Source organism: Lampris incognitus, chromosome 8 (assembly GCF_029633865.1).
Source record: "Lampris incognitus isolate fLamInc1 chromosome 8, fLamInc1.hap2, whole genome shotgun sequence".
Lineage (NCBI taxonomy): Eukaryota > Metazoa > Chordata > Actinopteri > Lampriformes > Lampridae > Lampris > Lampris incognitus.
Window position 1 is genome coordinate 32,323,110 of NC_079218.1, and position 27,937 is coordinate 32,351,046.

At 43.0% G+C, this 27,937-nt stretch overlaps 1 protein-coding gene across 1 annotated transcript in view; it reads right to left on the bottom strand.

Moving 5' to 3' along the window:
* Positions 1 to 1,978: 1,978 nt before the first annotated feature.
* rap1gap2b (RAP1 GTPase activating protein 2b) overlaps positions 1,979 to 27,937 on the bottom strand; it is a 28,936-nt gene continuing 2,977 nt past the window's right edge. Inside the window, exons 5-23 of the mRNA XM_056284285.1 lie at positions 27,177 to 27,209; positions 25,677 to 25,946; positions 19,897 to 20,000; positions 17,620 to 17,698; positions 17,182 to 17,235; positions 15,945 to 16,028; positions 13,863 to 13,963; positions 12,185 to 12,314; positions 9,449 to 9,604; positions 7,493 to 7,564; positions 5,537 to 5,623; positions 5,143 to 5,286; positions 4,689 to 4,793; positions 4,179 to 4,273; positions 3,637 to 3,744; positions 3,128 to 3,240; positions 2,829 to 2,903; positions 2,256 to 2,326; positions 1,979 to 2,029 (exon numbers count right to left, since the gene is read on the bottom strand). Coding sequence (XP_056140260.1) covers positions 2,018 to 2,029; positions 2,256 to 2,326; positions 2,829 to 2,903; positions 3,128 to 3,240; positions 3,637 to 3,744; positions 4,179 to 4,273; positions 4,689 to 4,793; positions 5,143 to 5,286; positions 5,537 to 5,623; positions 7,493 to 7,564; positions 9,449 to 9,604; positions 12,185 to 12,314; positions 13,863 to 13,963; positions 15,945 to 16,028; positions 17,182 to 17,235; positions 17,620 to 17,698; positions 19,897 to 20,000; positions 25,677 to 25,946; positions 27,177 to 27,209 — 1,893 coding nt within the window. The 3' untranslated portion in view covers positions 1,979 to 2,017. The remainder of the gene's footprint in view (positions 2,030 to 2,255; positions 2,327 to 2,828; positions 2,904 to 3,127; positions 3,241 to 3,636; positions 3,745 to 4,178; positions 4,274 to 4,688; positions 4,794 to 5,142; positions 5,287 to 5,536; positions 5,624 to 7,492; positions 7,565 to 9,448; positions 9,605 to 12,184; positions 12,315 to 13,862; positions 13,964 to 15,944; positions 16,029 to 17,181; positions 17,236 to 17,619; positions 17,699 to 19,896; positions 20,001 to 25,676; positions 25,947 to 27,176; positions 27,210 to 27,937) is intronic.

Here is a 27,937-nt window from a genome sequence, read left to right on the forward strand (position 1 = left end):
AAGTGATTTGGACTTGTCGCAGCAATTGTCGTCTTAGGTGACTTTGGAGAAGATTGGTGGTGCGAGGCCTGCTGGTTCTCATGTGTTTGCACCCACAGTCAGACCTCATGTGTCTGTGTTGTTTATGAATGGTTCATTCAAATCAGAGGAAAGAGTTTTGATGAAAACTTTTTTTTCCACGTGTAACAATACTGAGCTGAATTTTGATATTAGACAATAATATTCCATACTTGCACCTCATTAATGTTATCTCAATCTGTTTGCTATTTTTTTTGCATAGGAAAAATGGGTTTGCAGCAACACAAATTACATTATGGGTTAAGGAGTGCCGATGGCCTCAACGGTAGATGCCATTCAGGCCATTGATCTAAAATGGAGTAGAGGGCCAGGATCAGTCACCAAAAGTGGGCCATCGAGAGTCTGCTGGTTTCCAATCACAAACAAACTCGACAGAAGTATATTTTACTAATTTTCACACTCTAAACCAGAGAACAAAGATAATGATATGGCATTGAAAAATAAATTATGGCATTATGCTGTTTGATTGGAAGGATATGTGCTTGCAAACTGCACTCATTGGATATATTTTCATCTAAACACTAAGCCACATTTAAGCAAACTTTTCTGAAGTAAAAAAATAAAAGAATAAATACAGATGAATGGACAGCTTGGTACATAATTAGTTAATGTGTTATAAGTAAAAAGAACTCCCTTGTGCACAGGAAATGACAGGACCACCTCATCGAAAAACATGAAGGAAAATAAATTCAGGAATTACTTGTACTTGTTTTAAAACCTTTGCACTTAAGTAATTTCATATGGGCTGTACGAATGAATGTACAAAATAACAAACCCAGTAAAGTGGCCACTTATCTTTTTCTGTGCCATTATGTATGTTGTGGTTATATTTAAGTGACTGAAATGGCCATAGGCTCTGTTATGACAAAGAGAGAGCCCTGTACACCTTGGTCCTCACAACCCCTTTTGTCAGTAGTGTTGGTACTGCAAGTGTGCGTGTCTGTATTTGTGTACACTGGCAGACTTACACACTCAAATAGTGTTTTTTGGACTCGCTAATATGTAGTTTGCTCTTAGCGGAAACAGATGAGGCAATGCACCACCACAGGTTACTTCCCTGTGAAAAGAAAGTGAAGAATTGTACCTTTCTGCTTTTATAGGACTGTGTGTGTGTGTGTGAGTGTAATATTAATTTAGCCACTGTTGTTGGCTATGAGTCATCATCTTCACAGTTTCCATTGTCTTCATGATCTTGGAGTGGTGAAGAATTTCCTTGGACTTTCCTGCTACTTTTACTCCACTTCCGATTGCCATATTCTATTGAACCTGCAGGAAAAGAAAAAAAGGACAGAAGGGATAAAGCAAACAATGAAAAAAGATAAAAACCTGTTAAAAGGCATTAAAACGTGGATAAAATGAATTTAAGGTGGATGCATTCAAAATAAACAGGAAAGTGAACTGATAATGAAGGGACTGTTGATTCAAATCCTGGCACTGTCAATGGACAAATACAAAGCCATGCATACATGCAAATTTATACACATGTACCCATCCATCCATCCATTATCCAAGCCGCTTATCCTGCTCAGGGTTGCGCGGATGCTGGTGCCTATCCCAGCAGTCATTGGGCAGCAGGCGGGGAGACACCCTGGACAGGCCACCAGACCATCACAGCCCCCCCCCCCCCACACACACACACACACTCACACACACACACCTATGGGCAATGTAGTATGGCCGATTCACCTGACCTACATGTGTTTGGACTGTGGGAGGAAACCGGAGCACCCGGAGGAAACCCATGCAGACATGGGAAGAACATGCAAACTTCACACAGAGGGCGACCTGGGACAACCCCCAAGGTTGGACTACCTCAGGACTCAAACCCAGGACCTTCTTGCTGTGAGACGACCGTGCTAACCACTGTGCCACCGTGCCACCACATACAACCTGTGCTTACCTTCTTCTCTACTTCCTCTTGTATGTCTTTAATCGATATTTAGTGTCCATGCTGGAGACAGAGAGAGGCCTGGTTACTCAGAGTGCGACCACATCACAGTCATATTTGAAAAATTTTTGGGGACCCCCCCCACACAGAAAAAGCATTACTGAACCCACATCCCCTCACTCACAGACAAACAACCTTCTGATGTAGTCTGAAAAAATTAAACATGTAGACACACACACACATACACACACACACACACACAAATACAGTCCATCTCCCCGACACTGACCGTTGAGGAATGGCTCAGCTTGTCAAAGCGGAACTTTAAGTTGGACCTGGGAGAGCTTTTATTCTTCAGCTCTTAAAGCAAACAGAAGAATAAAAGAATTCAAATTATTCATTTATAAACAAAATTCCTGACCCAAAATTTACAAAAACAAATATAAAAGTTTTTGATGCAACGTTCTGACTGAATTATTATTGATTGCTGAACCGAGTGGCTAACTAACTTAACTTAAGAACCTGCAATGTCTGCTTGTTACCCACAACAACCTGCTTCTTCTTCAAACTTGCTGATACCTGCCTTATTCTTTCACATTTGGCTTAAACAAATAAATTTCTATTCGCCATATCATTTTCCCTCCTGAGAGTCCTCCTGTTCTATACTCTTGTCTATCGATTTGTGCTTGTTATTCGCATTGCCTAACAAAAGCAGTCAGCACTAAGATGGAAGTCACACATAGCCGCTTTAAACACAACACACATATTTAGCTAATTAACTGAGACAAAATGTTGAATAAAAAATGTTACTGCACGCTTTGAAATAACTTCTCTGAGAACGTGTTGGCTGGTTGTGCTCTACCTGTGGGACTGCAACACATGATGACCGGGGCCCCTGAACTTTGACCTTCCACTGTCAGGGCGGAGTTTTCAAGGGCTGAGGAGGAATGTGAAGGTACCTGGGCAGTGTGTGTGTGTGTGTGTGTGTGTATGGGGGGGGTGTTAGGGAGCAGAGAACATAACATATCACTACTGAAAATAGAGATATGACAAGCTGTATTAAACATTTGATCATACCTCAGTTAGTTACCTTTTTTCATTTAATTATGTATTCATGACTTTTAAGCCCTTACCCCCCCCCTCTCTCTCACACACACAAACTCACAGGGTCTGAATTGTCGGCTGCCTCTCCTACTCCTGTGGTGCAGGTGAAATCACCGGTGCTGGATGTAGAACGAGAAATCCTGCTGCTGTCTTTGGATTTCATGTGGAGCCTGGGGGAGATAATAAGAGCACATCAATGGTGTTGGACCTGGGCTTAATTAAGGCCTCAGGCCTCAGCATGCCCTGATTGAATATTATCTTCTCTTTATTAAATCCTGAGATGGAGAATGACAGACTGGTATGAGAAACATTCTTTTATTTTAATTTGTTTATAATAATAATGTTGGACCAAGACTCAAAAGACCAAAAAAAAAAAAAGAAAAAAAAAAAGATGTCGTCATGAACAGATGGGTCCCACTGACTTTGGGGAGTTAGGGCATAAAAGTGTCAGTCTCTACCACAGGGATTACTCTGTGTGTCCTGATGCCAGAAAGTTGTGGGAGATCAAAAACAAAATAAGCAGTGAATTGTCACACACACACACACACACACACACGGTGACGTACCTGTCCTTGCTGTGGCAGCCGTCTGGAGAGCTGGGACTCGAGGGGGTCTCCGACCTCACATCTTGAGCAATGTGGAAGCTGTCAAAGCTTCTTTGCTCACTAAAGTGACTGGGATATTCAGAATATACAAATATATATGAGTGCATATAGTCATACAAGTATATGTAGGTAATATGCATAGGTAAATGGCATCTTAAATACAAGTAAATAAACTGTATAAAAGTAATTAGCGAAACCCAGGTAAACAAGACTCATTCTGATCCTGGTTGTAATCTCTAGTGTCACTCCCAAACAAAGAAGTAGTTTTTTTTGTTGTCTGCTCAGTTTGATTTAGCTAATTTCTCCACTGTTGATTTTTTTTTAATATAACAATAACAATTTTACAATAATTTTTTGTATCTTTGTTAACAGTCTTATACATGTTTTTATTCTGTTTTTTGGCATTGTTTTACTTTATCTGTTTTTTTTTCTAATTAAAACAATTCAACAACTAAACTAAACTGATCTACACTCGGGGTGGGGTTAGCCACTGGGGCTGATACCTGCGATGGTTGTGTTTCTCTGTCTGGCTGTCGATGCTGAGCAGACGGGGGAAAAGACCCGATCGCCTCTTCACTGGAGACTTCACGTTAGATGTCTGCTCAAATAAGAGCAAAGAACGTGAGCGGGTGAGGAGATAAGAGGAGATGTGGGTTTAAAGATGGGGAGTTTGCAAAAATACAACTGTGCATTCCCTTCAGACAGAGTACCTGTTTGATTCTGCTCAGTCACGGTAGCCAAGCAGAATCTGTGCCTCCCCCCAAATGTGATTTAGGTTTCAATAAGAACAGGAATAAGAACAGATATAATTGAAAAAAAGAATGGAGGTCACCTGTTAAAAACAGAGAGACTAAAAAACACATCTAAATATTTATGATGACGTATTAAAAAATTCAGCCCGAGCCGAGTGCTGAGAGGCCAGTCAGGCTGTCTCAAATGTTTAAGGAAAAGTTTAAATGTTTGAGGAGCTCTCCTCCTGACATATGACCCCCCTGACCTGTTTCAGACCTCACCTCTGTGCCGATGTGAGCCAGACCTCCACCACTTAGACTTGTGGGCAGGCCTCCTCCACCCCGTGCCATGGTCTCCATGGAGACACTTCGCCCTCGCATCGCCCTCTGGGAGAGGGGAAAGGGAGCAAAATAAAGAAAGAGACAAAAGCAAGAGAACGAGAGAGGGCGTTTGATGAGACATGAGAGGATGATGAATGTAATCATTATAAAGTCAAAAACTCACCTTGACTTCCACAGCCATCCATGAATAGATGGACCGATGAAAGAATGAAAGAAAAAAGAAAGAAAGAAAGAAAGAAAGACCCAGCCCCACAAATAAGACCAGGAACAACATGAAAATACAAACTCTCTCTCTCACACACACACACACACACACACACACACACACACACACACACACACACACACACACACACACACACACACACACACACACACACACACACACACGCACCTTGATAGATTCCAGTAATCCTCCATGGGCGTGACCATTCTCTGCCCTATCTTCCTCTGAACCCAAAGTCAATCCCAGCATGCTCTGTGTTCGCCTGTGCAGTTCATCATGGAGGCCATCCAGGAGAGCAGCCCTTGTCCGTTCCTTCACACATCCATATTTATACGTGACCACCAGAATTTCTTTCTTGATGAAGTATTTGTATAATCATTTTTTGTCCAATTAGCTCAAGAGAGGTCAAAGATCGCAGAGTCTCCAGAACCGCTACAAACTCCCAATTTCTGGCTGTCTCTCAATACCCAACACACAGATGGGCCATTGAAAACAAATCAAATGGCAAAGTTGAGGACATGGTTGTGTTATGCATTCAGTGCATCACTGACTCAGTGCTCACCTCCAGTCTGGCAAAGCGGTCACTTTTGTAGCAGGCGGTCTCTGCGTTTATAAGCTTTGTGAGAAGAAACTCCCTGAACTCCGGACCCTGGAGTAAGAAAAGACACCTGACCTTCAATGACCTACAATGAGCTTAGATGACCTTGACCAGTGATGTGTAAATGAAGGCATATGACCACAACATTTGGTAGGAAAATACAAATTTTAATATGTTTGAGAGTATGTGTGACGTGCAATGCTTTAATTTCCATCTAAATTGTTTCCATCCACCTGTCCATCAAGTAATCATTTTACATTACACAAAACAAGACTAGGTTAAAACCTAGTATATGGCTGGAACACGACTACATTTATTAAATGGCTGTTTTTGTGCAACTATGTTTAAAAAGTGGCTGTTCTGACAATTTCCATGAACAGCTGATGACGTAATAGAAAACTGTTCCCAGCGATTAATTTTGAAAGAGTTCCCCCCCCCCCCCCATGGCCAATGGGGAAACTCCAACTTGGCCATCTGACCAATGCTGAAACACTCACTCATTCACTCATTCACTAATTCACTCACTCACTCACTCACTCACTCACTCACGGACAACAGCATGTGTAGGGCTGGCCCCGCTGTTGTGGCCCAGCCAACAATATATCCACTAGGGATGTTCCTGAATCCAATTACGATAATTGGCAAAACACAAAATATGAGTTTTATATTAATATTTGCTCTTTCAAAATAGTTTTTTAATATTTCTTTATGTTTGCTCAATAATCCAGGTAAGAAAATCAAAGAAAGTTGAATCAGTTTATCTGGATACAACGTTTATTGAGAGAAAGGTTTCATCACTCATCTCAGTCTAAACTGACTGCAGGTATCCCCGCCCTTATAAACAACACAGTGACAAAGACCAAAAACAACGATCAGTTTCATATGCAAATAGGTGTGACCACTAACTAGCGTTTCAATGGCCATGTATACTATTCACATGTGTAACTCTGGTTCATGGTCACGCCTATTTACATATGAAACTGATCGTTGGTTTTGATCTTTATGTCACTGTATTGTCTATAAGGGTGGGGATTTGCAGCTGAGACTGAAGAGGTCACTTAGTTGAGTGATGAAACGTTTCTCCCACTAAACGCTGTGTCCAGATGAACTGATTCAACTTTCTTTGAGTTTTTAATATTACTTGCATTTGAAAGCCTTTTGCCAAAATCATAGGAAAAGCTGGTGGTGGTGGTGGGGTGAAAACCTGGACTTTAGCACAAGGCAACTATAGGCAATAACCCAGTTTATATAAAACATCTGAATTACTGCTTAGAACAGCAAAAAACAAACCATCACTGGACTCAATAACATCGCTAACACATTTGGCATAATGGAAGGCCCTCCACCATGTCACCACTGTTTCAATATACTGTGATTTTAACACAGACAGCAAGAATTCACCACCGATATTTCACTGTTCACTCCTACATTGTCAAAAAAATCTCCTGCCATCCCTAGAAAAGTTGGTCAAATCTGGTACTTTGTGGTATGCTCATATGTTTATGGATAGGTTTATTAAAGCTATAAACTTACAGTTTGTAAAAGCTTTAAACTTAAGATAGTTGTAGAGAAATAACTTTAGTATCCTAACAAGTGTCGATGTCATGCTCACTTTGGGTTTCATTTGATTTGTCTGTCTAAACGAATGCATATACAAATACAAATAGTGTCCTCTCTGAAAGACCCTGATATCCATCGTAGATTGTTACAGATGCAGCAGGAAACAGGAGAAAGGGTACAGCTTTTCTAACATGATCTGTAATAGCTTTAGTCCACTTCAGGAGAGGGATAGACCTGTTTGCTGGATGAGCTGTGATCATATGTTCAACGTGTACCATGTAAATTCTTTTTTTTACTTCTGTTAACTGTTTGGATCAGTAGTCATTTTACTTCCCACAAACAAAGTGTGCTCTCTCTCACCTTCTTGAAGACTGAGGGGTTTGGAAGGGGCGGGCCAAACAATGGCACATCCTCTCGTGCTGTGACGGACACCTGTCAATCAAAGCAGTAGTTGATGTTAAGATATTATGATTATAATCAACATACTGGCTTCAGATAATCAACTTTAGTAGCCATTTTCACTGCTGTCAGTGAAATAATGGGTATTTGAAATGTGTATGTGTAAGTTTATGTGTGTGTATCTGTATGTGTGTAAAATCTATCTATCTATCTATCTATCTATCTATCTATCTATCTATCTATCTATCTATCTATCTATCTATCTATCTATCTATCTCTGTGTGTGTGTGTGTGTGTGTGTGTGTGTGTGTGTGTGTGTGTGTGTGTACAAACAGAAGTTGTAAGATATGGTGTATTGAGGCCTCTGCACCACTGCAAGATGAAAAAAATTGTTCTCCGGCTAAATTAATTGCTTGTCTGCTATTTGAGCTTCAGCTGAAAAAAAAAATTGTTTTTAAGAGGTTGTTCAAAGGCCCACTTTAGTAAAATACTGCTCCCATACTACAAAACACATGTTTTCCTAGGTCTGCAGGTACAATATGTAATGGTTTTAGTGCAAAATTGCTTATTCCCTATATTTTCACATGTTGGTCATGGAGCACAACTGGTGTCTGTAATGAGAATCTTACAACACGATGCCCCCCGGGGGGGGGGGGGGTAATTTTACATCAAAGATGTGTGTGTGTGTGTGTGTGTGTGTGTGTGTGTGTGTGTGTGTGTGTGTGTGTGTGTTGGAGGGATTTGAGTGAGGCGGTTGGATCCAACACTTGCTTGTTTGTGCATTTGAGTGTTTTCCATGCCTTGTGATTTCTACACCAACAGTGGCAGACATTTAATTCACTAAGCACATCTAAAGATTTCTAAACACGAGGTACAAATCCAAATATCACCAACAATCACCGCTTTTAGAAAATAAACAGTAACAGAGGAAACAATGAATATAATTTTTGCCATGATATACTTGAACACCACATGCCTTGAATGCACATGCATAGGCTACTGACAATGTGATTATGTTTTTTGCCTATTACCATCTACACAGATTGTAACCTGTGCACTAATCAATACCTCAGCCTTGCTTGTGAGAAAACAAACACTACTTTAAAAGATTCCTTGCTTCAGTTGGGCAGCATATGCATTGTGGACAGTTTTGGTTAAAAAATATTGGACATTTAGACAGCTGGTCGACTTCTTTGACCGGACCCGGAGAAGTCAATTTGAAAACTGAACAATCAGGTTTGGAAACCAATGTCTCTGAAATGTGTTATGTTTGGTTGCCAAACAGTGAATATAAGTTTACATTTCTTTAGAAAATGATGTTTGGATTCACTTACGCTCATTGTACATGTACTGTGAACACAAGTGAACATACCTTTTGACCCACAGAACATACACAACTGATGCACTATTTGAAGATGTACAGAGGAGGCACTTCACTAAAACCAACAACTAGGTAGGCCCCTTTATCCCATACAATCTAATTGGGTCAAAAACACATTCTAATAAAACTAATAATTTTGTTTTTGACCTGACAGATTAGATTATTGATACGTGTGTCTTACTTGCTGATATGCCAGCTCCTGCGGTACCCTGAGACCTGGTTTGCAAATTTTCCAGTTTTCTCCTGGTTTTCAATTCTAACATTGGTGCATCCATTACAAAAATAACTTGTCAGACTTGTCAGACAAAAGGGTAAAACAGATCCTGGCCACATTTATGGTAATGATGTAGGCCTAACATTAAAATGATAAAAGGGAAACACATGTAGAGAGTTCATTGGACACAACGATACTAATAGGTGAGGCAGCACAAGGTGGTCACTGTCTTTTGGGAATACATGGAAGAGGGCTAACAGACCTGCTATCCATGAACAATATTCAACACTGCTCGACTGGTGGCCACCTAGCAGTAGCATACCTTATAGGTAGTGTGGTCCGAGCAGGGCCTCTCTACCTGGACCAGGATAAAGGCATGGAGGAAGTTGGAGGCAATCATATCGGGAACAAAAGGTGTGGCCTGTTCCTGGAAAACCACCCCCACGATGTCATTTCCTATATGTCGTTTTCTCTGGAGCTAGGGAGAAGGTGTCACAGAAGCTGGCATTAAAACAGTTGTACTTTAGCAATGTTGTAAACTGACCACAACATTTTTGAGGCGCAAGAATAAACAAACTCCATCAGCTTTGCAATGTTTTTCATGAGTTTTTTTAATTTCAGATGATGGCAGAGCAATATGAATGCATGATGGCCTGGGTTTTGTTGTCTAACAGTCTTTGCTTCTTTTTTTTTTTTTAAATTGGATTTTTCCCACTTTGTCCCCTCAATTGTCTCTGGCCAATTAACCCACTCTTCTGAGCTGTCTTGGTCGCTGCTCCACCCCCTCTGCTGATCTGGGGAGGGCTGCAGACTTCACATATCTCCTCCGATACATGTGGAGTCGCCAGTCGCTTCTTTTCACCTGACAGTGAGGAGTTTCGCCAGGGCGATGTAGCGCATGGGAGGATCATGCTATTCCCCACAGTTCCCCCTCCTCCTGAACAGGCACCCCAACCAACCAGAGGTGGTGTTAGTGTAGCAACCAGGACACATACCCACATCCAGCTTCCCACCTGCAAACACAGCCAATTGTGTCTGTAGGGATGACCGACTAAGCCGGAAGTAACATGGGGATTTGAACCATCGATCCCTGTGTTGGTAGGCAACGGAATAGAACGCTATGCTAACCAGGTGCCCAAACGTTCTTTGCTTGTAGTGGTACTGTATTGTATGTGTATGGACACTGTTACTTTTGTAATTTTATTGGTAATGATTTACATTAACTACATTACATGACACATTCATCATACAGCTATATAAAGTCTGTAGATATGCCATAACTGCCCCAGTATTAGACATAAAGGTTGCATTCATATGTCATGATTCCACCTCACAAGCTGATAATTCTCATGTTGGGCCTACTGACTAGTTTCTTGCCTCCACTAAAGTCTTCTGCTGCTGCATGCTTGATGATTATACCATACCACATCTGGAGAGCTGAATACTCAGTCAAGATGTGAAGTAGGCCTAGCACAAGAATTATAAGCCTGCAAGGTGGAATCATAACATGAATAAAACCTTTATGATTCATACTGGATCAGTTTTGGCATATCTACAGACTGTCTATAGCTGTGTAATGAATGTATTGTGTAATGTAGTCAATGTAAATCATTACCATTTTAAATGTTGTGTTCAGTTGTATACATTTAGCATTGTGTCATGTAGTTTTGTTTCACGGAGCACTAGACCTAATTTCAACATGACATTGGCGCTTCTAGGTCAGAAAATAAATCTGGCTACATGAACTCATCCCACTTTTAGACCAAACAGTTTAATTCATTATGGCATAATTATGTATCAACCAAATAACTTTAACCATTTAAGATACACAACACAGGGCATGCGGGTAGCGTAGCAGTCTATTCCGTCGCCTACCAACGTGGGGATCTCTGGTTCGAATCCCCGTGCTACCTCCGGCTTGGTCAGGTGTCCCTACAGACTCAAATGGTGATGTCTGCGGGTGGGAAGCCGGATGTGGGTATGTGTCCTGGTCGCTGTACTAGCGCCTCCTCTGGTTGGTCAGGGCACCTGTTCAGGGGGCAGGGGGAACTGGGGGAAATAGTGTGATTCTCCCATACACTACGTTCCCCTGGTGACACCCCTGACTGCCAGGTGAAAAGAAGTGGCTGGCGACTCCAGATGTATTGGAGGAGGCATGGGGTAGTCTGCAGCCCTCCCCAGATTGGCAGAGTGGGTGGAGCAGCAACCAAGACGGCTCAGAAGAGTGGAAAAAATTTGACTGGTACAATTGGGGAGAAAAGGGGGGTACACAACACAAATCTACATTCTGTTTTTGTTCTAAATTGGGTTATATTTCAATGTTTTGATCCTATTTATTTCTGTTTGTGTATGTACATGTGTGTGGGTGTGCATTGACAAATGGACAAACAAATTAAATGACAGATAGTATGAGCTACCATCCCAGAAGGTTCCCATCAAATGTTTGACAAACTTGAGAGATGTTCATGGTCAAGGTCACCAATTAAGTGCTCTTTTTGTTTTTGTTTTTTTTTGTTGCCAGTACTTGTAAAAGATATGTCCAATTTACTTCAAACTCAGGCAATAATACTCATTATTCATATAAGGTATAACTATATCCATTGCTATTGTAAAAATACATTATTTTGAAGATTGGTAGCTGTACTGGGCCATCATCTGAATTACACAGTATGTCAGTATAACTAAAAAATGGCTGTGGAACGGATTTCCATAAATTTCCATCGATGACTCCTACACAGCCTATCATTTGGTATCCTGACCTTTGACCTCAGGTGACCTTGAAACGTCAAACTCAAGGTTATGGATTTCAAAAGGTTAATACTCACTAAGAGCTGCAAATAGAAAATGCTGCCTGTCTTGTTTTGCATGGTGCTGCTGTGTTGTGTACCAACCGTGTTGCATAATATTGTGTTGTGTTGTTGTGTACCTGCCGTTTTGTGTTGTTGTGTACCTGTCATATTATGTTGTTGTGTACCTGCCGTGTTGTGTTGTTGTGTACCTGCCATGTTGTGTTGTTGTGTACCTGCCGTGTTGTGTACCTGTGTGGTGCGCTGTGTACCTGTTGTGTGTCTCCCTCTGTGTATGGCAGCTTGGTGGAGACATGAAACATGATTTCTTGTCCTCTGTGGACGGTGTAGACCGACTGGGAGCCCGTCTGGCCATGCGACACGTCCAGACCCCCTCGGAATCTACCGGAAGGCCAGGGATGGAGGGAGGAGGTAGAGGAGGGGGAGGAGGAGTATATGTGAGGAGACTGGATCTATCTTCCCCTTTCTCTTCTCTCCCTTGTCTCTCTGACTGCCTCTCCGACTCCTGCCCACTCAGTCCTCTCATTTACACCCGCTGGACATGTTTCTGTCCAAATTTTAGAAAATAATACACAAAAAAATCTGCGAAATCTGAATCAGGCGTGATTCCGATAACTGTTTGTGACCAAAGATTCATCCTAGGAACTCCATAAATCTGTCAATAGAAACCAAGAAAAAGCTAGAGAAGTGTCGACAAGTTAACAGAATTTGATGCTATTGAAGAAATGTAAAAATTGTTTCCATCGTTCTTCATCATGTTTCCTTTCTTTTCTTTAAATTGACCTTTTACACCTTAAGCCTAAGTCAAAAAGTTTTTTCAGCATATATGGGTTATGGTAGGATCCATCTCACAGGGATTCACAGGGGGCTGGATATTGATTTGTTCAATTTTACATTTTATTTTATATTGTAAAATGTTTTTGGTCATTTCTTTTGTCTCAAGTCTCGCTGAACACATTTTAACTTCAAATCCCTGGAATGAGTTTTTATTTCTTTGCCCCCCCTGGAAAGAAGGATTAGTTATCAAGCACGTAAATGAATAAGGGGGTTGTTCTCCACTTCTATGAGTTGCTTTGCATTTAAAGATAACTCCTTGCCCGTCTGCAATGCACTTTTCCTCTCTGTCACACTGTTTTTTAATCTTTACATTCCTATAGATCCACATTATTTATCTTTCTTCCTCTTGCTCTGTCTCTCACCCACTTTACAGCTCCATAGAACAAAGCTCTCTCTTTTTTGGGGGGGGATTTCCCCCCCTTTTTCTCCCCAGTTGTACCAGTCCAATTACCCCACTCTTCTGAGCTGTCCCGGTCACTGCTCCACCCCCTCTGCTGAGCCGGGGAGGGCTGCAGACTACCACATGCCTCTTCCGATACATGTGGAGTCGCCAGCCACTTCTTTTCACCTGACAGTGAGGAGTTTCATCAGAGGCACATAGCGCACGGGAGGATCACTCTATTCCCCCAGTTCCCTCTCCCCCCCAAACGGGTGCCCTGACCGATCAGAGGAGGCGCTAGTGCAGTGACCAGGACACATACCCACATCCGGCTTCCCACCCGCAGACATGGCCAATTGTGTCTGTAGGGACACCCAACCAAGCCGGCAGTAACACGGGGATTCGAACCGGCAATCCCCGTGTTGGTAGGCAATGGAATAGACTGCTATGCTACCCAGATGCCCAGATATTGCTCTCTTTTTGATGCGACCCTTGACCCCCCATCTCTCTCTCTCTCTCTCTCTCTCTCTCTCTCTCTCTCTCTCTCTCTCTCTCTCTCTCTCTCTCTCTCTCTCTCTCTCTCTCTCTCTCTCTCTCTCTCTCTCTCTCTCTCTCTCTCTCTCTCTCTCTCTCTCTCTCTCTCTCTCTCTCTCTCTCTCTCTCTCTCTCTCTCTCTCTCTCTCTCTCTCTCTCTCTCTCTCTCTCTCACTCACCCTTTGAAGTCCTGGAGGTCTACAGTTTCTCCCAGCAGATCGAGGAATTCGGTAAATGCTGGTGTTTCCTCATTGTTTCCAAAAAGCTCCTCCTCAGACACCTGAGCAGAAACAGACAGCACGTTGAATCCGGCTGCACCCTCAATGGCATTATCACCTCGGATGCGGATGTGAAACATACAGATATTAAATATACTATGAAGCATGGTTATTGATTGCAGAAATAAACCATTAATTTACATTCATGGGTTGTTTGATTTATGGGTTATTTTTGCATGAAAACTTTGGTAGCAGGAGTGTGCTTTTGATATTATGGTGCCAACAAATGGGTGGGTCGTGTTAATAATGGTCACAAGAAGAGTCCATATAAACGACCACTGTTTTGGCATTCGCGACTCGGGAAGTAGACATGTTCTGTTAGTTTGAGATCATGAGTTGTGATAGGATTCTTATTTCTTTTTTCTTAAAAAAAAATGGCAGAGACCATGGATGTCTGTTTTGGATATTTTAGTGTTAGTTGTTTAGAGTCTTTTTCTGTAATTTCCTAATAAATCCAAGGGAAATGTTGTCTTTTCCTCTGTCATTATACCTTTCCAAAAACTTGTTCCAAAGTAAAAGACTGACCCACAAATTGTTAGCTAGATCGTTAGCCTCCATGGCTTCACAGTTGCCTAGCAACAGTGTTCCCACTACTTGAATGTGATGCATATCATGTGCTTGACTTCCCATACTAAAACCCCACGGTCTATTTGAAGGCAACATGAGATGGGGGGCAGGTACAGTTGGGAGTGGCTCATCTCTGCAATGAGAAACAGCTGTCTCATTTGCCATAGGCTCTGTCTCGATGTCCACCCACCCTAAGCCCTAAACACTGACCCCTAGCAGACTTTGAGTCAATTAAAGACTGCACCCTCACCCACCCCACAGCCACCATTATACCATTTCGGGGCAGGGGGGTGCAAGGGCTCAAAATGGTAGAAATATGAGGAAGGGGAAAGCACTTTGGTTTTATGTTTTATTTTGCATTCTTCAAGAATAAGACACATAAGTGACTGATTGCCTGATTTTACCATTTGATTGATTGCAGAGTTTGTTGTTGATTTCCCATTTATGCTGTAGGCACAAAACAAATGAACAATGAAAACATACTTGGAACTTATCATAACCTCAGTGGCCATGCACATTGTATGTTTTTGCTGTTTTTTAAATGTGAACTTCTTGTTGGCTCCTTCCATGTTTTGTGTGTACATTTTCCCCTATCATCCCCCTGTCTTCCCCATTTTACATTTCACAATGGACTAAACTGTGGGTAATTCCCTTAAGCAAAGTCTGTAGCATTGCAGAACAACAGCAACTCTTCAGTATGGACTCATCTGGAACACGCGTCTAAATCTGTGGGTCTGTGAGTGTGGACATTTAGACTTGGGGAATTACTGTATGTTTGTGATTTGAGTAGACAGAGAAAGGAGCCGAAGAAGAAGAGAAGTGCTGCTGGGCTGACACTGAATGTTGTTTAAGGTTGTTCTGATATGGCTGAACTTTTCACTTATAGCCTCAGAAAAGGGGGTGATCAAGACTGGGTTGTTCTTTAAATGGAACCCATATTGTCTGAGTGTCAGGCTTCTTAAATGGGATGTTAAATAAATGAGATAAATAAGAGTATTGCCTCCGCTGTCTCCTACCTCCAAAGTACTTAAATCTTGCCACAGCTTCATATATAGCTTGAGAAAAAGTTTAGAACAGCTCTCATTTCACTTAATGCACCTTCATTCAACATACAATGTAAGTAGTTCTGCAGGACTACATAATATCATTATTATAAGTCTATTTGCGTTGCACAGCAACATAATAAACAAAATACAAAGACTTTCTGAATTCATTCATTGAGAAAAAAAATTTGATGCATCAATTGTGGCGTTAGAGAGAACAATCAAGTGTTTAAATGTGAACCTAACCAACCATTGGATCATGTGATAAGTTCAGAAATTCGAGAGCAATAGCAAACTTAGCAAATAGAAGATTACTAATTGGTTTAAACTAGAGAGAAAGAAGGGTGAGTCGGGGTGAGGTGAGGGTAGGTACCTGGCCAAAACGTTGATAGATGACTCCAAACTTAAATGTGCTGTTCACCTCATGCTCATCGTAGTTCACTATCAGCTGAGAGGCCTTGGACAGAAATACAGACAAAGATAAAAAAAACCAAAACAACAACAACAGACAGATGGTCACAGAAATACACAGAATCAAGCTTAAACAAGATGCTCCATCACGGTTATCTCCATTAATTGCTCTCTTGTTCTCTTCATCTTTCTATTTCTCTCCTTGCTCTGTTCCAGTCTCTCCTTTTCTCTCTCCTCTACCTCTCTGTCTCTCCATTGCTTTCTCCTCACGCTCGCTCCCTCTGTGCTAATATTGCTTAACCGCTGTTTTATGTTGGTTTATTACTTGATAATCATTGGCCCTGTGTTTAAAGCAATGCACTGTCACTGTCAGGGTTAGCACCTCCATCACCTATGTAGTGCAAGACACTACCACAGACAAACTTAAAGCAGGGCACCCGGGTAGCGTGGCGGTCTATTCCGTTGCCTACCAGCACGGGGATTGCCGGTTCGACACCCTGTGTTACCTCCAGTTTGGTAGGGTGTCCCTACAGACACAACTGGCCGTGTCTTTGGGTGGGAAGCTGGATGTGGGTATATGTCCTGGTTGCTGCACTAGCGCCTCCTGTGGTTGGTCCGGGCGTCTGTTCAGGGGGGAGGGGGAACTGGGAGAATAGTGTGATCCTCTCATGTGCTACGTCCCCCTGGTGAAACTCCTCACTGTCAGGTGAAAAGAAGTGGCTGGCGACTCCACGTGTATCAGAGGAGGCATGTGGTAGTCTGCAGCCCTCCCTGGATTGGCAGAGGGGGTGGAGCAGAGATCGGGACGGCTCAGAAGAGTGGGGTAATTGGTCAGGTACAATTGGGGAGAAAAAGGGGGGGGGTTAAAGCCAGAGCACACTGGTGTTTGTTAACATGTGTCAAAAGGGACGGCCCTATTCATCGCAATATAAAATCCCCACACTGGCAGTGACGCATATCTACTTGACACCCCGCGATTGCTCAGAGCACTGCTCCCCTCTCCAGCATCAAAAGCTCCTACCGACTCATATTTTCTATGAGAGCACTGTTAAAACAATTCTTTTCATATTTGTGCATCAACTTCTTGCGTGTGCTGCAGATGGCATGTGATGCGAATCATTTGACTTGCCGCTCTGCTTCTGCTTTAAGGGGTGCAGCTTCCCCTAAGAAAACATCTGTTTCTCTGAGGGTGCCCTCACCTTGGGGAAGAGGACGGGATTGAACCGCAGACCAACTGCATCCTCACAGAGCAACTACAGCAGGAGACAGATGGGAGTGGTACACAGACACACAGACACACACAGACACACACATGAACACAGGCACAAACATACAGACACATACACACATTACAGATATAGATTACATAATTCAAGGTAAACAAGTGACAGTATTGACCAGATAAAAGGATTCTGTAAAAAACAGAACTTTGAATAAAGACTGATGCAGGGTATGCGATTTCAAAGAGACAGTTTAAAAGGGGCATTTTGATCATGCATGAATGTACATGCACGTGTGTATTTGTGTGTGTTTGTGTGTAAGAGAAAATGCGTGTGTCCTAATGTGTTTATGTACCTGTGTAAATGTCGTTGTTTGTGTGTGTGTGTGTGTGTGTGTGTGTGTGTGTGAGGGTGCACCTTGGCAAGCTGTGGAACACTGGGTATTTCAGGCAGATCTCCTAGCAACAGCCTGTGGTAAACAGTCTTAACACGAGACCTGAGAGGACACACACCAGGGAGAAAGGTTACCCCACCTCATCATGCAGCTCCCCCAGCAGACCAAAATACCACAAGACAAACAGCAGACAGACAAACAGCTCTGGAAGCTGTGTTTAACCATCTATGCTGGGTCTGTGTGTGTGTGCCTGTGTCTGCTCAAGAGAGAATTTGTGTATGTGTGCATGTTTGAATGTGTCTGTACGAGTGTGTCATCTGTGTAAGAATATGAATATGCATGTTTATTTGTGTATGCGTGTGTTTGTGTATTTATGTTTGCATTTGTGGGTTAATCTATCGTTAATGTGCTATAAAAGTCAGGCATAAACTAGGATTTCCCCTCTCCAAGATAGCGCCTCCCCAGCTTTCCTCCCCCACACACCCTTTTCATTATTTATCCCACCTGTGTTTTCATGGTTTATTGCTATGGTTTCATTGGCACAGTGTATTCTTCAAGGAAGGGGGATGTTTGGCTTTCAGTGACCACGTAGACATGGTTTCTCATATGTGTGTCTCTGCTTCCCACTCAATCCTTTTTCTTTTTCTTTTTTTGGATTTTCTCCCTTTTTCTCCCCAATTGTACCTGGCCAATTACCATACTCTTCACAGCCGTCCCCATCTCTGCTCCACCCCCTCTGCTGATCCAGGGAGGGCTGCAGACTACCAAGTGCTTCCTCCGATACATGTGGAGTCACCAGCCGCTTCTTTTCACCTGACAGTGAGGAGTTTTGCCAGGGGGACGTAGCGTGTGAGAGGATCACGCTATTCCCCCTCTTCACCCTGAACAGGCGCCCCGAGAGGAGGTGCTAGTGCAGCCACCAGGACACATACCCACATCCGGCTTCCCACCCGTAGACACGGCCAATTGTGTCTGTAGGGACGCCTGACCAAGCTGGAGGTAACACGGGGATTCGAACTGGCGATCCCCGTGTTGGTAGGCAACGGAATAGACCACTATGCTACCCGGATGCCCCGAGTTACTCAATTCTGTATGTTAATTGCGCTGTGACATTTTTTTCTGTTTTCCTCGATAAAACTCAAATTTCCACCTTTCAATTTCCACCGTTCACATTAGCAAATTAACTGTCCCCCACATTTCCATTTTCCGTTCTTAAATCTGTGACCAAAAATGAAAGGTAAAAGGATCGACTGAACTTCTTATTTTCCATACTTTAACATAGAGCAATCTCTGGCTCCTAGAATTATCCCGAGCGATAGGTTGTCTTCAGGAGTTCGTTTCAACACATGTTATGCCTGTATATGTATGCGTCTGTGTTTTTATGTGTATGTGTGTGTGCATGCGAGTGCAAGTGCATGTTTATGTATGTTGGTAAATCCCAGAACATGACCATTAATTAAGAGTTAATTAGAGTTCACGTTCAAGTAGCGATCATGACAATTTGCATAAGAAAGCGATCACTGGGGGCCGTCGAGGTGGCGTGGTGGTCTATTCCGTTGCAAACCAACACGGGGATCAGCGGTTCGAATCCCCGTGTTACCTCTGGCTTGGTGTCCCTACAGACACAATTGGCCGTGTCTGCGGGTGGGAAACCAGATGTGGGTATGTGTCTTGGTCGCTGCACTAGCGCCTCCTCTGGTCGGGGCACCTGTTTGGGGAAAAGGGGGAATAGCATGATTCTCCCACGCGCTACGTCCCCCTGGCAAAACTCCTCACTGTCAGGTGAAAAGAAGCTTGCGACTCCACATGTCTTGGAGGAGGCATGTGGTAGTCTGCAGCTGTCGCCGGATCGGCAGAGGGAGTGGAGCAGCGACCGGGATGGCTCGGAAGAGTGGGGTAATTGGCCAGACACAATTGGGAAAAAAGGAGGAAAAGCCACCCCCCCCCCCCAAAAAAAGAAAAAAAAAGCGATAGCTGGTTTTGGTTGTTACGCACTGTGCCGGTGCTGGTCGTTATGCCACTGTATTGTTTATAAGGGTGGGGATACCTGCAGTCAGTTGAGACTGAAGAGGTCATTTAGATGAGTGATGAAACATTTCTCTCAATAAACGCTTTGTCCAGATGAACCGATTCAACTTTCTGGGATTTCCTTACCTGGATTATTGACCATGCATCAATATATATATTGGTGCACATGTATGTGTGTGTGTGTTTGCACATGTTACTGTGTGTCTATTTCAGTACGTGTCTGTGTGTACTTAAGTGTGTGTATGTGCGTGTATGCGTGTGTGTGTTTATACCTGAGCATGACATGCAGGTATTCTTGCGCCTTTAGTTCCTCATGTCTCACAGAAAGGAGGAGGTTGCCGTGGCTACTGGTTGAGCAGTAAAAATTTAAATGCTCCTGAAAAGAGGGAAGGGGTAAGAGATGTTGGGTTGTCGCGATGCAGTTATTTAAGCTTAAAGAGTGTAAGGTGTTTGTGTTTCATGACAGGATAGGCAGTTGGGATAATGGACGGATAGATGGACATACAATATAACAAAAATCACATTCAAATCCATGCCGAAGTCAGACTTCACTTTAACCCATGAAAGTGAAATTAATCACAACTTTCTTTTTCAACAACAAACTTTTTGCTGAAGTCAACACCACAAACACAAGGCATTCACTCAAAGATTTCCAAGAAAAGGGGCGTCCAGGTGGCATGGCGGTCTATTCCGTTGCCTACCAACACGGGGTTCGCCGGTTCGAATCCCCGTGTTACCTCCGGCTTGGTCGGGCGTCCCTACAAACATAATTGGCCGTGTCTGTGGGTGGGAAGCCGGATGTGGGTATGTGTCCTAGTCGCTGCAGTAGCGCCTTCTCTGGTCGGTTGGGGCACCTGTTCAGGGGGGAGGGGGAATAGCGCGATCCTCCCACGCGCTAAGTCCCCCTGGCAAAACTCCTCACTGTCAGGTAAAAAGAAGCGGCTGGCATGTAGTAGTCTGCAGCCCTCCCGGATTGGCAGAGAGGGTGGGGGCAGTGACCGGGACGGCTCGGAGAGTGGGGTAATTGGCCAAGTACAATAGGGGAGAAAAAAGGGAGGAAAAAAAATTCTCAAAAAAATACTGAAGAGAAAATCTGCATCTGAAAATGTGTCTATCTGATTGAGTGAATCACGTGATAGATAACCTGTTATTAATCACAATTAATTACAATTTCAAAACATTCCTGGCCTTAAGACATTTCCTTACAATACTTTATTATTATGACTTTACTTTTTTGAAATACTGAATGTTAAACTCAAATGTGAGATTTAAAGGTTGACAGTACACCTTTGACTGGCTTCCCTGCATCTGCTGTTATTCAAGGACGTATGAAAGGAAGACAAAGAAATTGAAACGTCAACTCCCTCAATTTGCAGTTGTTTTAACATGTGCTACCAAGAGAATTTTACAATCTGAATGAAAGACGGGTTATGTGATGCATGGGGCGGTATGGCTCAGGAGGTAGAGCGGGTCATCTAGTAATCAGAAGGTCGCTGGTTCGATCCCTCCAGACAGTGTATCGAAGTGTCCTTGAACAAGACACTGAACCCCTAACTGCTCCGGATGAGCAGGTTGGTGCCTTGCATGGCAGCCTCCACCATCAGTGTGTGAATGGGTGAGGCATACACTGTAAAGTGCTTTGAGTGGTCGGTAGACTAGAAAAGTGCTATATAAACGCAGTCAATTTACCATGTGCATGTTTAGTTTAAGTATTGATACTAGGTGTGTGGATATTTTTTCACAGAAGAATTTTTTGCAACATCTTTCAATGTCTTTCCTTTTACTTATTGCATTGTGAGTACAATTCTACCACTATAGCTTCTAAAAAGCCCTTGTAGCATTAGTTAGTTCATGCCACACGCTAATTGGGGTTACCACCTTGGAGAAATGAAAATATGGAAATGGGGTTAAGGGGACTTATAATGTACTCAAAACTCAAAAGTTCAAAAACAAGCTCAATACTTTAATGAAAGCAAAATGTGCAGGTGAAAAGTGCACTCAGTAGCAAATTACAAACTCAGATCTTTGTTTATCTATTAAAAGCAACCCTTTTGATTTTTCCAACGTTTTAATATATTTGATATAACACAAACTTCTGAACACGAATGTATTAATGTGGCTATGTTTACAACTATGTATCTATCCCTTGTATTATTTATGCATCATGATTTATGAAATATTGTGCATTTGAATGTAAATATTGGGAATTTGGCTTCTTAATCCGAATTAGGCTACAGCAATGTCTATAATCAATCAGATAAAGACTGGATAATAGGCGACTCCTTCTTTTTCTATGGATCTAGCAACCAGAGTGTAGACTAATATTTCCTTTATAGGATCATCTTCCAGACATAGAATTAAATTTTTTTTGATGGAGGTGTGTCTTTAACCCCATCAGATTCTGGTGATGTGTGAGGGATCAGAAATTGGGCAGTTTCTCTCTGCCCCTGGGTGTTCTGCCATTTAATATTACCAGCATTTCCTTCTCCTGAGGCATGCTGCTTAACATCGCGCACACACCTCCATGTGCGACAGAAAATGCTCTACGGCACACTCTGCTTTTTCACTGACACATTCAACTTTTTTTATCTATTTAAAACAACCCTTGTTTTAAATAGATAATAAAAAGTTGATATTCTTCCCATTTACCTCAATATTTCAGTAAATGCCTCCATGGTGGGAGAAAACTTGAGGGGGAGAAGGCCACTGCTGTTTGTAGCTAGCAGGGAAGTATAGGGACACATTATTTGTATGCCATTTCACCTGGGGGTTAACATTAGATTGAAATAAGGGTTAAAGGTTAGGTTAAGATTAGAGTTAGCAGGGATTGCCGGTTCGAATCTCCGCGTTACCTCCAGCTTGGTCAGGCATCCTTATAGACAAAATTGGCCATGTCTGCGGGTGGGAAGCCGGATGTGGGTATGTGGCCTGGTCGCTGCACTAGCGCCTTCTCTGGTCAGTCAGGGCGCCTATTTGGGGGAGGGGGAACTGGGGGGGGGGGTAGCGTGATCCTCCCACGCACTACGTCCTCCTGGTGAAACTCCCCACTGTCAGGTGAAAAGAAGCGGCTGGTGACTCCACATGTATTGGAGGAGACATGTGGTAGTCTGCAGCCCTCCCCGGATTGGCAGAGGGGGTGGAGCAGTGACCAGGATGTCTCGAAAGAGTGGGGTAATTGGTCATGTACAATTGGGGAGAAAAAAGAGGGACAGATTAGAGTTAAGGAAAAAAGTTAGGACTAGGGTTGGGGTGAGGGTTAAGGTTAAAAACAATTAGGTCGGAAAGGGTTAAGGTGGCATCCATCCATCTATCCATCCATTATCTGAACCGCTTATCCTGGTCTCAGGGTCGTGGGGGATGCTGGAGCCTATTCCATGAGTCATTCGGCGGCAGGCGGGGAGACACCCTGGACAGGCCATCAGGCCATCACAGGGCCAACACCCATACACACACACATTCATACCTAGGGACAATTTAGTACGGCCGATTCACCTAACTTACATGTCTTTGGACTGAGGGAGGAAACCAGAACCACCGGAGGAAACCCACGCAGAAACAGAGAGAACGTGCAAACTCCACACAGAGAACGACCTGGGATGACCCACCAAGGTTGGACTACCCCAGGGCTCAAACCCAGGACCTTCTTGTTGTGAGGCGACTGCACTAACCACTGCGTCAACGTGCCGCCTAAGGTGGCGTCATCTTGGTGAAATGGTGTATAGACAGGGAGCCCCGAGAAGCATAAGCTTATGCTAACACACACGACTGGCGGCTACGTAAGTACACACACACACACACACACACACACACACACACACACAGTGTAAAATATGTAAGTAGAGTGCTCCTTGTAAAGTGTTTAATTTATTTTCAAATTACTCTGTAGTAATGGATTATGAAGAAAAATGGTTTCCTTATAATTTCTAATTAAGTTGTTCTCACTTTTATTACTTGAGTATCAATATACAGAACAAACCGCGTTTCTCATTGGCTCATAAAGGAGCGCAACATTTCGCTACTCATTAAGGATCTAAATAAGAAATGGTTTGAAACCCTAATGAAAATGGACAGCTTATTATTAGCTGCACCGGGATTTAAGTCAATTAACTAATGTCAGTCGGTTCTACTTTCCTTTACATTTTTCGTATTTGTAAAATCATACCTACAAGCTGTTTGACAAGACAGGCTTGCCGCAGCTGAATTCTGTTAGTGGCGCTTCACCAGTAGCATTTTGTTTTGCTTCAGTGCTCGAATCACTGGAACAGGCTAATCACAGAAAGTTGAATCAGTTCATCTGGACACAACGTTTATTGAGAGAAACGTTTCATCACTCATCTAATGCCCCCTTTCCACTATACGGTACCGGCTCAACTCGACTCGACTCACCCCTTTTTTCGTTTTCCATCACTGCAAAGCACTGGCATTTTGGTAACTGTTACCACTTTTCTGGTACCACCTTTGTCGAGGTTCTAAAAAACTGGAGCGGGTACCAAAATCAACGCAGGCCTCTGATTGGTCACAGAAATGCGTCACTGCGCCATTTTGCGTCATTGCGTCATCAATGCGCACATGGGATATCACCCAGCATTTTTAAACACCGAAGCGGTCGAAGCGGAGTTATCTTAAAATGTACATTTTGAAATTGAAAAAAATGAAGAGCCGAAAATCCAGCTACACTGAGGGATTACTGTTGTGGTAATGGAAAACGACACAGAAGCGAGTCGAGTCGAGTCAAGTTGAGCCAGTACCATGTAGTGGAAAAGGAGCATAAGTGACCTCTTCAGTCTAAAACCGACTGCCGGTATCCCCGCCCACATAAACAACACAGTGGCATAACAATCGTAACCAACCATCAGTTTCATATGCAAATTGCCGTGACCATTATCTAGAGTTACAATGGTCATGTGTACTATTCACAGAGGAATGGTCGCAATCACAGCATTGTAATGTAACCGGTTATTTTCTTGCCCGGTGCGGGATTCGATACGGGGTGTACTGCACCACAAGGTGACATCACAAACCGCTCGGCTAAAGGGTCAGTCCCGTTAGCTAGGGACTAACGTGTCTTATTAGTAGTTTACAGTCGTCACCCTCCCCGGAAGCGCGCCCTCGCGCTTTGTCATTCCGCGCTCTGAAGAGACTTCTGAGGATCTGCACACTTCCGGATCCCACCGCTGCCACTATTGTAACCGGTTATTTTCTTGACCGGTGCGGGATTTGTTACGGGGTGTACTGCACCACAAGGCGACATCACTAACAGCTCGGCTAAAGGGTCAGACCCGTTAGCTAGGGACTAACGTGTCTTATTAGTAGTTTACAGTAAGATAGCACTCTTAGCCCCCCCATCCCCCGTTCAGGAATGGTCGTTCCCTCTTCAGCCTCTTTGACTCCCCGTTCAAACTAGCGTTCCTCCCTATCAAGGATGTGCACATTCTCATCCTTGAAAGAGTGGCCACCGGTCAGTACATCTGTCGCTATCGCTTACTTGACTTGACACACACACACACACACACACACACAACAAACAAACGCACAACGAAGGGGTGAAAAGCAAGAGTAAGGGTCAAAATGGCAGTGCTGTAGCAGAATACCACAGCTTCTACCAGAAGTTTACCATACTTATACCTAGAGCATTTAGTAGGCGTGTCCCCTTCCTACTTGCCTCATATTTTATTGGTCTATCACAATATGGTTAACAACATTTACAACATATGTGAAGTCGGTAAAAGAAGTGTCCCCTGGTGTTTGCCAATAGGAGCACATTTGCTCTTCAATTGAAAAAAAAATCAAACAAAAATGGTTGGCTCTCCTTGTTTGATTTTTCATTGACGTGTGTTGTGTCCTCCCCGATTACTTGTGAATTTAACACTGGACCAGGAAGGCGTGGGTATATGTCGCAATCAAAATTTGCAATATATGCTGCCCCAGGACGGAGAAAGTCTAAGGCTTTAGATAATTCTTACTGTCTTATCTGACATAGTGACCATCGGAAAAATAGAAATTGTTGTGAAGTCTAACCTTGGCATTAGATATGTCATCCCTCAGCACTCACCTTGCCCAGGAAGTGTTTCCGATATGCCAGCGCCGACTCATTAATCTCCTCTAGATGATACCCATAACCCCCAGGAGGCGAGGCCTCCCTTTCTTCTTCTCCTCCTCCTTCTACTCCTCCTGCCTCCTCCTCTTCCTCCCTGTGGCTCAGGCTACTCTCAGCAGAGGCGGAGGGAGGTTGAGATGTGGGCGGAGCGTCAACTTCCTCAATCCAGTATCCTCCAAACTCTGGGAGGATGACCTGGGGATAAGGACCCCCTCTCTCCAACACCTGCCCTCACAAGGCCGTGATAGTTGAAGAGAAAGACCAAATAAAAAAGGATTTGGTAAATATCTAAGTTTCATCTTAAAGCACAAGAACGTTCTGAGTGAAATTTACACTAAGGCTTTCAGTACAGGGTTTTTCAATTTCTATTAACAGATTCTATATAGAATCGGTTGGGATGGGACAAGATTTTGGTTTTGGAAACGTTCTGGTTTCTGTTTCCATTTTGAGTTCCAAGTTAGTCCAATTAGTATTGACCAATCACATTTGATTAGGTGGCAATTTCTACAGGAACATGCTTTGGTTGCATGTTGGTAACAGTCCATGTGGGGAGCGAAAGAGGCAGAACAAATTGGCTGAAATGTCATCTGGACCTAAAACGCCTACAAAAAGTATCAATGTTTGTGTATTGTGTGGAGAAACGCTTGACTTGTGTCATCTGCTCGTGAAACAGTCTGGTTATAGACGTCATCTCTCAACTCCAACTCCATTCTCGCATCTCAAATTGCTAATCTGACTGTAAACAATGACGGGCGCATGGAAGAGGAAGTATTCATAGGAAATGAAGTGAGCCGCCAGCAGCTACACTGGAAGCCCCAAACTACTGGCTGTTGTTCCCAGAGGCTAAATCATCTGACAACGATTTAGCCTCTGGGTTCCAAGATGGCAGGGTTGTTTAACACTGCAGGTAGCTAATGTGATGATCCCACTGATCTCGCTCTGGAAATCAGGTCTGGCCTGCCTCTCATTGGGGGTGATTTCGAATACCAATGTGAGTGGTCCTGCTATAGCTTTGGAAGCTGTCCTCGTCTTCAAAGCTTTGATTAGACCGTTCACTATTTGAACGATTCCGTTTCATTCAAAGAGGAGAAATCGAGAAATTACTCTCACTGAGAGGCCAAACCACGAAAGCTTAATGACCTCAAATGATGAGACTGGTTTGGCTAGATACAACTGACAATCTTTATAGAATGGCCCCTTCTCTGCATCAAGCTAGCTATATTAATTCATAAAAGAGCCCTACTAAAAGCTTGCTTTTCTTGATTTTGTCTATCTATCTATTTATCTATCTATCTATCTAGTTTACCATTTTGACCATTCCCTAATTTGTTTCTCCTTTTTGGTGTATTTAATTGTTTGTTGTTTACATCTACTGCAAATATAAGCAAACTAATGGCATAAATTGAGGTTTGTCTTTCAGAGGCAAGAAGTTGTAAAATTGCTTGAATAGCTTACCTCCTCAATCCTGGGATATGGAATGTAGTCATCCTAGAAAAGAAGGCTTAATTAGCTATGGCACTGAATGCATAGATGAATATGTAAATACAGCATTTACACACACACACACACACACACACACACACACACACACACACACACACACACACACACACACACACACACACACACACACACACACACACACACACACACACACACACAATGTGTCCACATATGAGTGAATGTATTGAACAGTGCTGATACTGAAAATGACAACTGGTACAAATACATGATGGATGAAAACGGTAATGGTTATTGCATATCAATGACCAACACATTACAAATGACAGCTGTCTCACTGGACCCCGGTTCAGTTCACTTTAATTCAGTTTAGCTGAGTTTAGTTCAGTTTCATGTGATTTTAGCTCAGTAAATTTTTTGCCCTGATTCAGCCCAGTTTTCAGTTCGCATCAGATCAGTTCAGATCATTTCATTTCACTCTGACTCAAGTACAGTAAACGGTTTCCAAATACATTGGCAAAAAATAATAACGATAAACACAAACAAACAAAACAACAGCAGAGGTGGCAGAGAGATGGCCTCAACCCTCTGTGTCCAGGGGAGTTTGAAGACAGCCTGACTGACTAATCTGGTGTAAAACAATTTCCTGTCACTTAACAAGAAGGTCAGCTGTATGAAAGGTATACACTGCCCAATCAAAACCTTGTACCACCTCAGAGTTTTTCATTTATATTTTACCTGTGTAAAATTAGAGT